The 15,400-nt window shown below is 46.1% G+C and overlaps 1 protein-coding gene across 2 annotated transcripts in view; it reads left to right on the top strand.

The window, feature by feature from the left end:
• Cacna2d3 (calcium voltage-gated channel auxiliary subunit alpha2delta 3) overlaps nucleotides 1–15,400 on the top strand; it is an 844,799-nt gene that overhangs the window by 763,608 nt on the left and 65,791 nt on the right. For both annotated transcript variants that reach the window (XM_036199702.1, XM_036199701.1), the window contains 2 exons: nucleotides 8,699–8,761; nucleotides 11,585–11,655. In XM_036199702.1, the coding sequence (XP_036055595.1) occupies nucleotides 8,699–8,761; nucleotides 11,585–11,655 (134 nt within the window). The remainder of the gene's footprint in view (nucleotides 1–8,698; nucleotides 8,762–11,584; nucleotides 11,656–15,400) is intronic.

Raw genomic sequence — 15,400 nt, 5'->3', positions numbered from 1 at the left:
CCTAACATTTCTCTATCGTTTCCCCTTCCCCCTCCCCCTTCTTTGGAGCGAGGAATTTGAATCCATTGGGTCAGCAATGGAAGAAATTAATATATCACTGTCTTAAGCCATTGGACTGAATCATGGTGGCCTTTCTGCTTCTGCTTAGGTTGCCTTCCTTTCTCTCTGCTTTAGCTACACATCTGTCAATCCATCAACCAAACTTTATAGTCAGATAGTTACAGTTCTTCTGGTTACCATGAGGATTTCAGGAATGTTTACCAAACATAATTTCAACTCAGAGAACATAGGTTAGGAGTAAAGTTTTTAAAAGTAGGTAAATGGAAAACAAGAACATAAATATAAAAGAGTCCAGAACAGAGTTACAACAACAAAAAGTTTGGTTCCCAGTGGTCTAGCTGCCAGCTTGAAAGGAAAATTGTTATCATAACATGATCATTGTATGAGTCACCATATCTGCAGAGCAAAAGCCAATCTGTCATGTTTTCAGCAAAAGCCCAACTTTTTCTGATCATCAGATCAAAAATAATTTTCTCTGAGGAATGTTCAACACCCTTTTCAGTAAGCTTGGGGATAACTTCATAGACTAACTATGGGGACTCAGATTTCCACTCTGGCTTTAAGACACATCAGCATGTTAGTGTGAGCTGTTGGGTTAAACTCCACCCCCTTGCCTCTCTGGAGTGCTCAGATGGCACAAAAGGGTATATCACAGACTATGGTGGGTATTGTTGCAAATCCAAGCTGCAGTAAGAGAAAGGAGAATGGTTGGTTGGCTCGCTCGATGGAAGAGTGGATGCTAGTTTGCAAAGTTGGTCAGAAGAATGGGTGGTTGGCTGCACATGTGCAGAGTTGTTTAAAGGATTTATGAACACAAGAGATGGTATTTTTTCCCTACAACTCACACCACCTGGGTGTACTCCCGACATGAAGACAACTGAAGAAAGATTTCCATCTGGGCTTGGAAACATCCAGTCTGTTGGCTACTTCCTGTCTGGTAACGTGGGTGCTGTAGCATGGTGTTTAAAGGCACAAGCCATGGGGTTAGACTGTTGAGATTCTAACTCTGACTCTAAAAGTAGGTAACAATGTTTGGACAATCTTCCAAACCTTTCTTTGACCCTGCTTCTTCAGCCATACAAGGACTGTAGAAATATCCAGAGCTGCAGTAAAGAATGCATTGGAAAAAAATGGAAGACTCTGTTGTAGCTCCTAGAAAAGGCACACACTCACTGATGCTAGCCATAAACCAAACATGCACCAAACTATTCTTGCCATAGAGTGGTGACTCAGCTGGGTCTAAAGTCCCAGGTGGCAATGGCACACACACCAAGGCACAATTACCACAGGCCACAATGCCATCATTAGTACCATCATCATTCTCTTGTGCCTAGGGTAGAGTCATAGACTTTGAAAAGTAAGCCTTAAATCGATCCCCCACTCTTTTTTTTTTTTTTTTTTTTTTTTTTGTAAATTGGGTCTCATGTTCATCGTGCCCTAGTCTGCACTTTGAAATTTTCATCCATTTTGCTTTTGACTATTAAGTTTTAGCTCTAGGCAACCAGCTGACATTGCTTTAAACGAGAAAGCTAACCCTGACTTCCCACTTATACCCAACGCCATTTTTTCCAGCAGACACTTGCCAATATCACTCTTTTTGTGACATTTCATTAGGCCCATAGAGCTGTCTCCTGCCCTTTCTCTTCCACAGATGGCCTCAGATCATCAAATACACCATTAAAATGAACTTCAAGGCTCATTCTGAACCTGTATGTCTGTCTGTGCCACCACACTGAGAGTGGTCCACTTTCTTAGACTGTCCAGACACACATTGGCGGAGGGACTGACCCATCAGCACACTCTGGGCCCCAGCAAGTGTGTGCTGCCAAGGTGGTGGGGGTATGTGGACAGGCATGTTTCAACCTTGTAGGAAGGCATTTTTAGATTGTCAGGAAGTGGTGGAGGCGTGTGATTGGCAGGACCCAGTTATGGGAATGAGGAAGAGTTATAAGGAGTTCCGTTCCACCTAGGGGGAATGTCCGCTTCAGAGCCTGTAAAAGAACTCCTCGGGCATTTACACATTCCTTCCTGAGATGTTGACTGGGTCCTTTTTTGGAGTAAGTAAGTGTCTGGCTGACCTCAAAGGATGGAGTAGGAAGACTGCTTCCACGATACTTACTGGGTAGCAAGAGATACTCAGATGATTTTACCAATCAGGATATATGCTGTCAAGAAGCTTGACACACCAGTCAGAGACAACATCTCTGAGGAAGCAACATTCAAATCAACAAAAGATGGAGAAAGAAAGGACATTTGGAAATGATACCCAATGCATGAAAAAGGACAGGCAGGCAGGTAACACTCCCGCAAGGGCACCAAGGTGATAGAAAAGGCATGGTTGGTATTGAGGACAGAAAGGCCATGCTCACCCCCCCATTTCTGTATGACCCAGCAGTACAGCCACTTTTGCCCACTCACCTATCCATCAACCCCATCACTTATGGACAACACTAGTATTTTGCAAAAACAGAGGAAGGTTAATGGCTACCTTGTGAGAGGTCAAAAATCTTCATGGTAAATGTAGCTCTATGCTCCTTCCAAAGAGACAGAGATTGGTGTGGGCTATGAATCACTGAGACTTTTTGAGTCTGGGTAAGAATTTCTTCTGACATGTGAAAGATGCCTTGAATGATGACAGAGTTGAACAGGGCAACATCCAAGCAACTGGATACATCCATATCTGGAAACACCCAGGCTGCAGAGTTCATAGGTCAGGAGATCATTTAATAGCTAGTGTGAGGAAGGACATAGATGAATCCTACAAGACATGATTTTTCTGAGTTACCCCTTTGCAAAGCAACGGTTCTTAAAAATTGTTTCTATCTATCTATCTATCTATCTATCTATCTATCTATCTATCGCTCTCTCTTTGTGTGTATATGTGCATGCAAAATGCAGCCCATGTCAGAAATCATCTTGGCTTGGTCTTCTACTTTATTCACTGAGGCATGGTCTCTAAACTTGGGCCCCCTTGATGTGGATAGCCTCCCAAGCCAGCTAGCTCTACAGATCCCCTCTTGTCTCTGCCTTCTGAGGCTGGAATTACAGAAGAGCTTCCATGCCTACCCAGCATTTACTTGGGTTTCTGGGAATGTGAGCTCCCTTCCTCATGCATGGAAAGCAAGCACTCTAACCTCTGTGCCCTCTCTACAGCCCAAAATACAGTATCTTGATTTGAAAATTGGTCTGTAATGAGAGGACACAGAAAGTGATGAGGAAGGCAAGGGTAGTCTGCTTCAAAGAGATGCGCTTGGGATCTGGTTGGGAGACCTGGAGGAAAAGGTACTGAGGAGTGATACTTCTGTGAGCCAGAGATCCAGACCTCACCCTCTGATACAAGATCCCTCCTCTGCCCGTACACACACACACACACACACACACACACACACACACACACACACACACACACACCAAAATTGCAATGCTGCACAGTGCCAAGCTCTTAAGTGAATTCCACCAGTCAAAACAAACAGAAGGAATCTCCTAAAACAAACATCTCAAAGCCCCATCCACACCCCAGGATCTCCTGTTAAAAACTGTGCCATGCTTCTCTTTCTGCAAAACTGTAGCACTGTGGCATGTGAATCCTCAGAAAAGGATACATGGTAGGTGGCCAGTCTTCACTGGTGGGTGGACATTATGCATTCTTTAGGGTCTTGCTCATCACCAGCCAAGGTGCTCAGCCTTCATTCACATGGCCATCCCATCCCACATGGGCCCTCTCACTCCTCTGTGGAATTGCAGTAGCTTCCTAGAACACCCAGGTATTGTTCAAGTTCACACTGATAGCACCAGTCAGAGCCTCTGGTTCCAAAGCCAGTATCTCGGCCCCAGGCTTGATAGTACCTTCCAGTGAACACTGAAATTGGCACTGTGCCTTCTCATTCCTCATCACCCTTTCTTCCCAGTCTGCAGCTTCCGAGTTCCCACACCAGGATTTTGTCATAAAAGCTGCATGTGTGCCTCAGTCAACTTTAATCAGATTCTCTGAGCAATACTGAATCAACAAATCATTGTAGAAAGATTAAGAGGAACAAACCAGCAATCTGCTTCTCACTCTCTTTTCCCTCTCTCCACATTTTAAGAGCAACCTCATCCTGCAAGGTCCAAATGTGGCTGGGGCATCTGTATTACCCTGTGTTTCAGAACTTGAAGCTTCTCATCTCCCCAAGCCTTCATCCTGTTAGTAGACCCTTAGGGATATGGTGACTTACAGTCAGCTTCCAAGATACCAGGGTTCATTTAGGAGGAGTGATATGTGGAGGTTAAGCTAGGGAAGTACTCCTGGTTCTTTCCACTGGAAAGGCAGTTGAATCATATTTGTTGCAAGTGTTAAAACCAACTCATCAGACCTGACAGTAGATGATTTTGTCCTAGCTGTTCGCCATACCTCATACTGGACGCTCTCATTCCAAGGGCTGACTCCAGGCTACTGTACCCCTTGGCCATAATTGAACTCATGGGTTGTTTACAGAGGGTGTCCAGGGAGTCCTATGGTCACTCAAATTGCCTTTCAGCATTTACAGGCAGATAGCATAGCACTGCCTGTACTCAAAACATAATGACACCTTCCGGAGCCAGTGGCCTAGGTCTCCATCAATGAGCCACACCACTGAGTGACTCGGCATCTTTTCTGCTCTGACTTCCTCAGTGATTTGTCAGCCTCACTGATGGCATGCTTGCTTCTTGCCAAATGAGGTGACCAAATCTTTACATGTTCAGCAGATCCTTGAAATTCAAACTTGACTGTGAAGTCCAACAAGACATGTCCTCTGCTGCCAGCTCCTATCCTGGTATCCTCATGGAACAGGGAAAAGGTACCCCTAAAAATGGTAACGGGATACATGGTTCAAGGAGGAAACATTCCTGTCCTGCTAGAGCCCAGTGTTCTCAGTACAGAGGAGACAGATGTGCCCAGCAGTGCTTGCCCACTGGATTGTAGTATGCCATGCTTTCTGGAGACCTGGCAGCTGGGACCTCATGGTTCTTCTTTATGTCCCTACCCAGTAGGATACAGACTGAATCTGACCATGGCCAGGGGATCAGCTAGTACCCTTCTAGACTCCAGCCTGTCTTTGGCTTTTGTGCTTTCTTTCATAGCTATTCCTCAGCCAGTGGTGTGTACACCCAGGAACCCTCTTAGCTGTAACTGATTACTCTCTTGGGTGCAGATATTAGCTTAACATTTGCTGTGCTCAAGGATCTAGGCAACCTGCCATTGGGGTCATTTCCACCTGACCCAACAGACCCATGAACCAGTCACTTTAGGAGTTTTGCTTGTTTTCAGCTGTAACACACCAAGCATTTGGCATGGACATGGTCTGTCTGACTTTTCTGCTTTTGTTAAGGCCTTTTAATTGCTCTGTGGTTACTCTGGCAAACCAGATCTGCCTTAGCTGTCTATGGGTTAAGTGTTTTCATTCTTCAAAGAAAGCCTTCCATGAGCAGGCAGGACCCTCTGAGGCCCTATGTCTTCCAAAAGGGGGACTAACCAGCCAGTAGTAGGAACAGAGGGTCTGAGGTCACAAAGCACTGGGGTCAGAACCCACATGCTTATTTGTGTGACCTTGTGCCTCAGTTTTCTTCTCTGTCCAAGGGGAACTTCCTTTCCTGGCCATCTGAATGTGGATGGCTATCTGAATGGCCATCTCATATGAGGAGGGCTTGTCTTTCCTCTTTCAGTTCTTCCTCTTCCTCATCTCCCACTACTTCCTCATTTTTCCTCTTCCTTGTCTTTACAACCATATTTTATGAAAAAATTCTTCCTACGACAGTTGTAATCTCTTTACCAAGGCTTGCCATTCCTTACTTTTGTGGTTTGTACATTTTTGAAAAATAAAAAAAAAAAATTTAAAGTGGGGGGAGTTGGGGAAATGACTCAGTGGGTAAGAAAGCTCATTGTGCAAGTATGGAAATCTAAGTTCAAATCCTAGCACCCATGTCAGAAGCTAAACCTGGGACCATGGTGGAGACAGACTGGAGCTTCCTAGCCTACCAGCCTAGACAGCACAGCTGGCTTCTGATTTGGTGAGAGACCTGTCTCAAGGCCATAAGGCAGACAGCAGTACCATCCTTTGGCCTTGTACACATGTGTGCATGCCCTGTACAGACATACCTCATGCCACAGACACTAAATGAAGAAGCAGCTTTCACCTCAGATGTAGAAGTCTCACGCTATTCTTTCCATCTGAGCAGAGAGCGGGGCTCTGGGAGGAATATGTCACATGCCTAAGATGCTAGTGTCCCCGTGTCCCACCTCTTTCCAGCCAGCACTGGCCAATGTGAGGACAACAGGAAGCCAGGTTGGTGAGAACCGGATGTTTTCATCTGACAACAAGTTTTAATGAGGCCTTATTCTCAGGAGAATTTTTATGGAAATATGTTTATTTTTTAAAATTGAGTAGAGTTGCAACTCTATTTTCCAAAGGAAGAAATAAAGTAGGGAATGGGGCCAGTGAGGTAATGGGGTCTCTTTTGGTCCATTTTATTTTTTTTGGAAACCAATGTCTCTGAAAGCATTTTCCATGCCTCCTCTACAGTGATAGTTTTCCTTCTGATCAATCCTAATATGGCCGGGGCTTCCCATGTGACTGGACTGTTCCTCCATTCTTACTCCTATGGACTTAATAATGTTGTGCCCTCTCTAAAGATTTCCAGTTGGTTTTTGTAATATATATATTGCCTTGCCTCCTGTAAATATTAGACAGAGATATGGACCAGAGATAAAAGGATGATATCTGGGATGTTTGGGTAGGAATTAATTATCTAAATATGAAATTGAGGCAGAAACTATGGGAATGTCAGACTCTCTGTGTAACTGTGGGGGGAGTGAATGACTGATCAGTAAAGGAATATGGAATCTACTTCTGTACTCAGCACACGCGGCATGACTGAATGGCGTGGGCTAAGTGCGCTGGGGATATCTGTATCTGCACAGTGAACAGCATGCCTGTGGAATCGGTGAGGACATGGGCCCAATGGGAACAGAGCTGTCACTCACAGCAAATGTGTGTAGTCCCACTGAGGATGTTCAAGGCAACATTCCACAACAATGGATATGCTAAAGCACAGCCACTAACTATGGGACTTGTGGAACATTGAACTAGAACTCAAGTAGCCTACTGGAACATTAAACTAGAACTCAAGTAGTCTACGGACTGAGTTTATAATTGTCTTCATCTGAAACAGATTTCAGCAAATTTCAGCATAAATCCACATAAAGCTTGTGGCGACCGTCTGTCTCAGCAGCACAGCTTTATGAGATCGCTTCTTTAATGCTGTCTGCTGAACCTAGAGTTCACTGTGGTCCTCGGCAAGACAGGGGCAGCGTCCCTAAGGCCGAGAGCCTCTGCAGAAAGCAAGAACAGGCAGGAAGCAGCCCTCTGACCCCTGGGATAAATGAAGCCAAGCTCTGCATTCATCTCAACATCCATGCCTGCTTTAATCCCAGCACTCAGGAGGCAGAGGCAGGCAGATCTCTGTGAGTTTGAGGCCAGCCAGGTCTACAAAGCGAGTTCTAGGACAGCCAGGGCTACACAAAGAAACTCTGTCTCAAAAAGCAAAGCAAAAATAAAAACCCCCCACAAAATCAAAGGAAACAAACAAACAAACAAAAAAGAGTTCTTGCTGTAGTTTTACATCCTGTCCACTCCCCAGCACTGACCAGCCCAGAGCTAGACGTATGAGCCAGGTCTCTCTGACTTCCTCACAGCTGTCCTTTCATGCCTGACAAAACCAGCCCTGTGCCTAGGCCAATGTCCCAGCACACACCAGCCTGGTGGTGGCCTGGAGCTAAGTGGAATTTAGCTCAGGGTAAAGATATGTTACAAATTAAACGTTGCTGTCGGTATGTAAAGCTGCAATAAATAGAAACGGAGTTCCATCAAGGACGGAATTAAGCCTTAAGTTTAAACTCCACAGCACTGTAATTAAATCTTCGCCTGTAGCAAGCCATTCAGGGGAGATTAAAGGAGCGTGGGGGGAAGCAGGAGTTTGTTTGCCTTACCTTGCTCCCCACAATTTATAAGTCTGAGCTACCAAAAGCTAGTGGTCCTGCCCCCACATCCAGCTCCCAATTAAAAACACAGTTTGAAAACCTTTAGGAGGCCTGAGGGGCCCCTTTTACAGAGGGCTGCCCCTTCCCCCGTGCCTCAGTCCATGAACAAATTAAAAAGTATTACCTGGTCCCCTGATGGTCCCCTGAGCTGACACGGTGTTTTCATTAATACATCATTAGAGTAATGGCATTGTGCTGGCATTTGGATTTCCAAATGGCTGGCACTGCAGCTGCTACAAAGAAAAGCTTCCGAATACTTCCTTCTAAAGGGAAAATGGAAGACAAACCTCAGTTCCTTGTTCTCCTGTGTGCACCCATTGTATCCCAATCCCAGTCTTCCAAGGCTGGTTCTCCTCCTTGTCTCCTTGTCTCAACTTCCACTGTTTTGCCAAGTCAACCCTACAAAACTTACTCTAACCAGAACCTTAACTCCCAGAGCCAGCGAGTATTTTCAGTTCCCTGAGTTCAACTCCCCTCCCCTCCCCGACAAAGGGGGGTGTGGGTCTCTGTGTCTGGAAATACATCATTCTGTGTAAAAGCCCTCTGAGGCCTGAAGGTGAAATGTACATTCTGATTTTCTAGACCGTGAACTGCTACCTCATAGACAATAATGGATTCATTCTGGTGTCTGAAGACTACACACAGGTGAGTGAGGAAGCATGCCCAACTCCACGAAAAAGGATCAGCTGACCCTCAGTCTGAGGTGGGGACAAACTATGGAGTTAAGACTTGGATATGAGGCAGTGTGTGATTATGTGAGGCAATAGCCGGTTGTAAACCTCATTTCTCTCAGAATGTCACAGACTACTTCTCAGTAGTCCTCAGAACGTTTTTTGCCTCCTGGTGTGGAGCTGGCAGGGAGGCAGAGGCCAGGGTCTGTTCTGGTACTCATAAATGTTAAATTCACAGGATTCTTTGCCTCAGAGTTGTCTGAGCTACAAAAGAAAATTTTCCTGGGGCTAAGGTGAGGGATCAGTGGGTGAAGCACCTACTTGAGTTCAAATCCCCAGAACCCATGTAAAGCTGGGTACCATGCTGGGCACCTGAAGTCACGGTGCTCCTTTGGTAAGATGGGTGGCAGAGACAGGGAAGTCCTAGAAGTTTGCACATGCGACCAACAAAGAATGACAGTCTGGACAAGATAAAAGCAGTCATCAATACAGCTGTGCTGTGGGACATGCAGACACACACACACACACACACACACACACACACACACACACACACATACACTAACTTATAAACACGTGCATGCATGTGTTCATGCACACATATACATACGACACTCACAAGTGCATGTGTACATTCACCACACACAGATACACACATGTACACACGCACGCACACACAATATGGATTTTTAAAAACCAATTTTTGTCTGAAGGTTGGAGGTGCTTTAAGACTTTGGGCAACTTTAAGAAGATTTTTTTTCTCCTTCTGATATTTAACCTTCATGCACATACCCATACACACACGAACTTTCTTTAAAATCATCTGAAAGGAGTCAACAATTTGATAGGCCCATTCATGCCCAATAAATTAGTTCATTGTTTTAAACATGGTTCTGTAAGATCTGAGCATAGGGATAGGGACTTCAGAAAATGACTTTTTGATTCCATTTCTGCTCTTCTCCCGAGAGCGTTTAAATGTACCCCAGGCTCCTGATGCCCACAGTCTCAGTGGTGAGTATCATGGGACATTGGGTAGGATAAATGAGCCCATGAAACAAGGCCAGTCTCTGAGACAGCTAGAAAGCCCAGCAGCCTGTAGTAGCCTGCCTGTTTGAGTCAGAGGAACATGGAGACACTGAAGAACCCAGAATCCTTGCTTGAAAGAAGGAGTTCTGTCACTCTCCCACAGCCACCCACACAAGGCTGAGATAATTCTGGGCTCAGGAGGGATGGAGTGCCTTCTCCCACAGTAAACCCTGGCCTGCCCAGAAAACCACTCAGCAAGCCATGGCTCCTGCAGGGAACCTTTCTCCCTCCTGAAATAGGGAGCCCGCCAGCCTGCTTGGTTCAGGCTTGTTTGATGTTGTCTGGCTTCCTGCACCCCAATTAGGATAATTCTTCTCCATCTGACAGCCAGCTCCATTGGCACTGGCATATTTACACACATAAAATACCTATGTCCTTGTAACAGCAGTGGCACATGCCCGCAGAGCATGTAAGCATTTCCAAACGCCCCTTAAGTGGGAAGGGAAGTGCTTGATATTCAATAAGAGAAATGTTTCCTTCCTCCTCCTCTCCTTCCTGACTCTTTTTGCTGAAGTGTGCAAACACACACACACACACACATACACATCTTACTGCCTACAAACCCTGGAAAACATGATCAAGGTCACTAAGCTAAGTGCAATGGAATTGGGGTTTGGCTAACACCTCGCCTAAGGAACGAATGTAATCACACTCTTACTGTAATGCCACCTCCTTCCCCTCCCAAGCTACACCCAGAATAGAGATGGGGGGTGGTCTCAACTGCTCTACGCTGGCTCATTCCAGGATGCTAGCAGAAGGCTGCTGTTGCAAGCCTTGCTCCTTCACAGTGTTTGTGCCCTCACCCATAGGACACTTCTATCTTAGTGACTCCCGAAGGCCAGAGAGCATGCAGGAGGATGTTAGTCATTCACTCTACCGAGCAAAGTTTATAAACCTCATCACAGCCAGAAGTAGACATGCCAAAGCTTTAGCTTAGCAATCGCCTGAAGATGGCACCGGGTGAGGGGATAGGTCTTCAGAGGGATGATGAAGTTATGTTCTCTTCCCAAGATACTGGGCAGTCTTCGTCCTAGTAACTAGATTAAGAATCTAGAGACAAAATGAGACCATTCTTCAGAAAGTGATTTTGAAAAAGGATGGATTGTGAGAACTTTTTAGGGCATAGGAAGTGGACTCTTGTATTTTCCTAAGCAGATCATCTCGGCATTATAAACCATTATTTTTATTACAGCTTAGGAAGCACTTTCAGGTTTTCATTTTGTCTGTATGTAGTAGCATTTTAATCAGAAAGGATTATGTCCAGATTACTGCCTGCCCTGTCCAAGAGTGTGTGTGTGTGTGTGTGTGTGTGTGTGTGTGTGTGTGCACACGTGCATGCACATGTGTGATCTTGTATACATACACGTTTTAATTTTTTCATTGAGCACATGTTCTGCAACATCCCCTGTGTACTGTGAAGACTTCCCATCTGCTCACTGGTTTTGTTACCACACAGCTACTGGACTGCTACAGACATTCCCATTTTTCTGTAACCGAAGTCCGAAATACCTGCCTCTGCTTTATCTCAGTTCCAGCACACACACACACACACACACACACACACACACACACACACACACACAGAGAGAGAGAGAGAGAGAGAGAGAGAGAGAGAGAGAGAGAGAGAGAGTCAGTCTGCCTGTATTTCTCCCCTGCTGTTTGGATGTGTTCTATTTCTACTTTCTTCATGGACCTTCTTGTCTTCCTACAGACTGGAGATTTTTTTGGTGAGGTGGAGGGAGCTGTGATGAGCAAGTTGTTGACAATGGGCTCCTTTAAAAGGTAAGGACTGGGTGGTTGGTGCTCTCGGTTTACCTGAGTAGAAAAAAACAAAACACAACAAAGACAGCCCGGGCATGACTTGTTTTCTCACTTCAGAGCTTTGCACTGAGATGGTACACTTTGCGCCCGTGCTGGTCTTTCAGATTGAGCTCCTCACAAGTTTTCTGTCTCTTCAGCATGGAGTCCGTCGGAGGCCAGTACTGAGATGACAGCATAGTCAGTTGATTCGGTCACCAGCAAAGGGAGAAAAGTTCCTGCCTGAGCAGAGAGGAGGCATGGATTTGTCTCACAAGCCAGGACCACAAGATAGAAGTCGAGGGTTCAGGAATGGAAGGTGATACAATTTTAGGAAATCAAGGAAAGTTCTCTCAGCCTTCTCCTGAGCAAGGTCCATTGAAGTCCACTGGTGGAGACATGAGTGTTGCTGAATTTCATAGGGAACTGGTCCCCTGGGCAAAGTTTGGATAAGACAGCTTCCCCTTGGCCCTGTGCACCTCGAGGCTATACCAGCTCTGTTCCTGGGAATGCCTAGGCCCGTGAGGAAAGCCTGGAATGGGTATCAGGGACTCTCCTAGAAGTCGTTCCCTCCCTTGGCCTCCCAGAAAGAACAAAGGCCTTTGAAGCAGAGCTGTCATGGATATATTTGAGACTCTTAAGTATATAATAGCAGGAAGTGCAAGGAAGGCCCTGCAGCTCTCCTTCAAGACCCATGGCACCTCCATGCCAGGCTACTTCATGACTTCTCCTGTAGCTGAGTGGTAAGGAAGTGCTAACTCGGGAAATCAGACTTGGAAGCCGGTCAAAAGAGCAACTGAGCACTGTGCTAAGAGCAGGGGATTAAAAAGAGGATGAGCCAGTATTTGAAACTCGGGCTTATCTGTGCCCAACAGGGGTGTGGGAGGAAGAAATACTCTAAAACGTGGCCAGGGGCCAGCATTTCGGCCGTCTCTGCCGTCTCTAACACTCCCTTTCCTTGACTAAAGCAGACACGCACTCCTGCCTGCTTCGAGCTCCATGACTCGAGCATGTTGGTCTTCAACACGAGGACTTCTCACCTGGGCCCGGCTTTGAGCTCTTGTGCAATTTTCTGTGACTTCTGCAGGTTTTCTGAAAACAGCTCCTGGATGGGTGGCCATTGAGGCCCAGCTGCTTCTGCCTACCTTTCTATCACTGTGTACATTTTGTGTAATGTCAACTTGTTTTTCAACTCTGGGGGGCAGGAGACACACAATGAAGAATAACCATGCATGTGTTTCTCATTTAAAAGTATGCTTTTCAACTCCTTTCACAACTGCCCCCCCCCCCAGATGTTTGCTTTAAATTGGTAGGAGAAAGAGAAAAGTTATAATGGAATTTGAAGGGATTGCTCTTCTCCTTGATGTGGGATAAGTATGGTTGGCATGGATCTCCAACTTCCTTTTATTGTCACACTAACCAACATCTTTGAGGGAAAGGAAGGGCTGTCAGCCTGACTGAGTTAGGACAGCAACTACTGCCCTCTAGGAGCTACATGACAGACCCCATGTGCCTCTTCAGAGGGCTCTATCCCTCTGGGATGGTGAGAGATGGGTAGCCAGGCTCCAACACTGACTAGCTGTATGACTTAGAATATGTCCACTGACTAGACCAAGATTGAGTTCTTGGTGTGGAACATGAAGATGATTAGTAACTCCTTCCAAGGGTGACCGGCAGAGGGGGTGAGGTAATAATAAATATGGCATTCTCAACACGTGCCTGGTATCAACTAAGGACTCAAAAATTTCTAACTGCTGCTGTGATCCTTGTTGATCTTGGCTCAGTCATGGTTTTGCTGGCTGTGTGGCACCGGTTCATGTCTCCCTTCTGACACCTGGTGATGGTTGTCTAGCACTGAGTACCATAGTCCTCGAAACCAGACACAGGTGCCTGTGGCCTTTCCTTATCCCCTGTTCTCTGAAAGCACAAGACTGATAGCTCTTCGGTTCAGGAAAGATGTGGATTTCAGGAACAGTGGGAAGGTGTAGCTTTCTGGGCCACTGGGACAGAAACCACCCTGCTAGGTGAAATCATGCCCACAGAGGGCCACACTGGCTTTGGAGGCACAGTATACTCTGGTAGGACCAAGGGCAGTGTATCTAACTGACTTTCTTTTCAGTGCCTTGGATCTTGCCGCTGGCACAAGGATTCTCCTTTTGATCAGCTTCTATTATTTCATGAGTATCATTCACAAGAGACAAGGTCATCTCCAGCAGTGAGCTGAAAGACAAATGTCTCACATCCCTCCATCTTTGGTTAGTACCCAGATTGGACTTGCAGCCCCTCCATCTGGGGAGCAATGCTTGCTATACTTGTTTAGATTCAACTTTAACAAATGAAGCAGCACCTAGGAAAGCTCTGGAGACCTCCTCGAGTGTCTGGGGGGTTCCAGAGGTGTTATTGAGGGCCCTGACCTAGCTGATGGATTCCTCCCTTGATTGATTCCTAACAGGCACCATTATTAGCAGCTTCTCACAAGTAGGAGGATGGAGCAGGTAGGGTCATTTGATGGTGGTGGTGGTGATGATGGGGTGTCTCTTGGAGTTATAGCTTGCCCTGGCCTCTTCCAGTATTCCTTTACTGTGCTTCCTGGCTGTCCTAGTATGAACTGCTCTATTCCACCCTGCCCTTCCCACTGGGATGGACTGACCTTTCTGAAGCCAGGAGCCATAATGAATCCTTCATCTGTTAACTTACTCTTCGTGGTATTTAGTCACAGCAATGCAACAGTCCACAATCTACTTACCTCAAAGGCCTTTGCTCTCATTGGTTTGCTTGTTACCTGTTGCCCAATGGCCATTGCCCATGGCAGTACCATCAGAAGGAAATAGCACTCGCACTGGGGTCTGTGATTTCTTGGGCCTTTGATTCCTGTGAACAACTAAACCGCTCACAAGGCATGTGATACAGTTCCACAGCAGTCTGTGAGACCCTTTAAGGGCAAAATGCCTCACGATTGGTCACTTTAGCTGAGTCTTTAGCCTGAATCTGTCCCACCAACTCTCCTATGACCTAGGGCCCAAGGGCCAAGAGCAGATGCATCAGCAGTGTTGGGAAAAGGAAAGAAGAAAACGTTCATCTTCCTCCACACACCCGTCGGTTGGACCTCCATCTTGGTCCTGTTCTCCTGGCTTGTTCCTTCCTTCCTTCCTTCCTTCCTTCCTTCCTTCCTTCCTTCCTTCCTTCCTTCCTTTCTCTCTCTCTCTCTCTCTCTCTCTCTCTCTCTCTCTCTCTCTCTCTCACCTACCTTTCTTTTTTCTATTCATCCACCCATCCATCCATCCATCCACCCTTCTATCCATCCTTCCTTCTTCCCTTCCTTCCTCTCTTCTTCTCACCCTCATTCCTCTCCTCTCCCTCTCTTCCTCCTTCCTCCTCTTCCCCTTTCCTTCTGTCATTCCACACTGTAGCCTAGGCTGGCTCTGAAGCCCCAGCCTCCAAAGTGCTGAGGTGATGTATGTGCACCACTTCATGCCACGCAGATCACTCTTCCTTAAACCTTCCAACAACTTCATGAAACAGGACCAATTTCCCAGTAGCAGGGCCAAGAGCAAACTAGAGATGTAGGACCTTTGTTTGAAACTTTGTAGACTCTTGTCAGCAGTGCATTTAAGCAAGTATGAGCCTTCATAAGTGTAGGGCTGTTTGGTGATTCAATCTACAGGCCCATGGGGCCAGCCTCAGGGATACAGGGATAAATTTCTATTTATGGAGATGAGAAGGCTTGGAA

Source organism: Onychomys torridus, chromosome 9 (assembly GCF_903995425.1).
Source record: "Onychomys torridus chromosome 9, mOncTor1.1, whole genome shotgun sequence".
Lineage (NCBI taxonomy): Eukaryota > Metazoa > Chordata > Mammalia > Rodentia > Cricetidae > Onychomys > Onychomys torridus.
The sequence above is the reverse complement of the archived record's forward strand: the minus strand, read 5'-3'. Positions and strand labels throughout refer to the sequence as shown.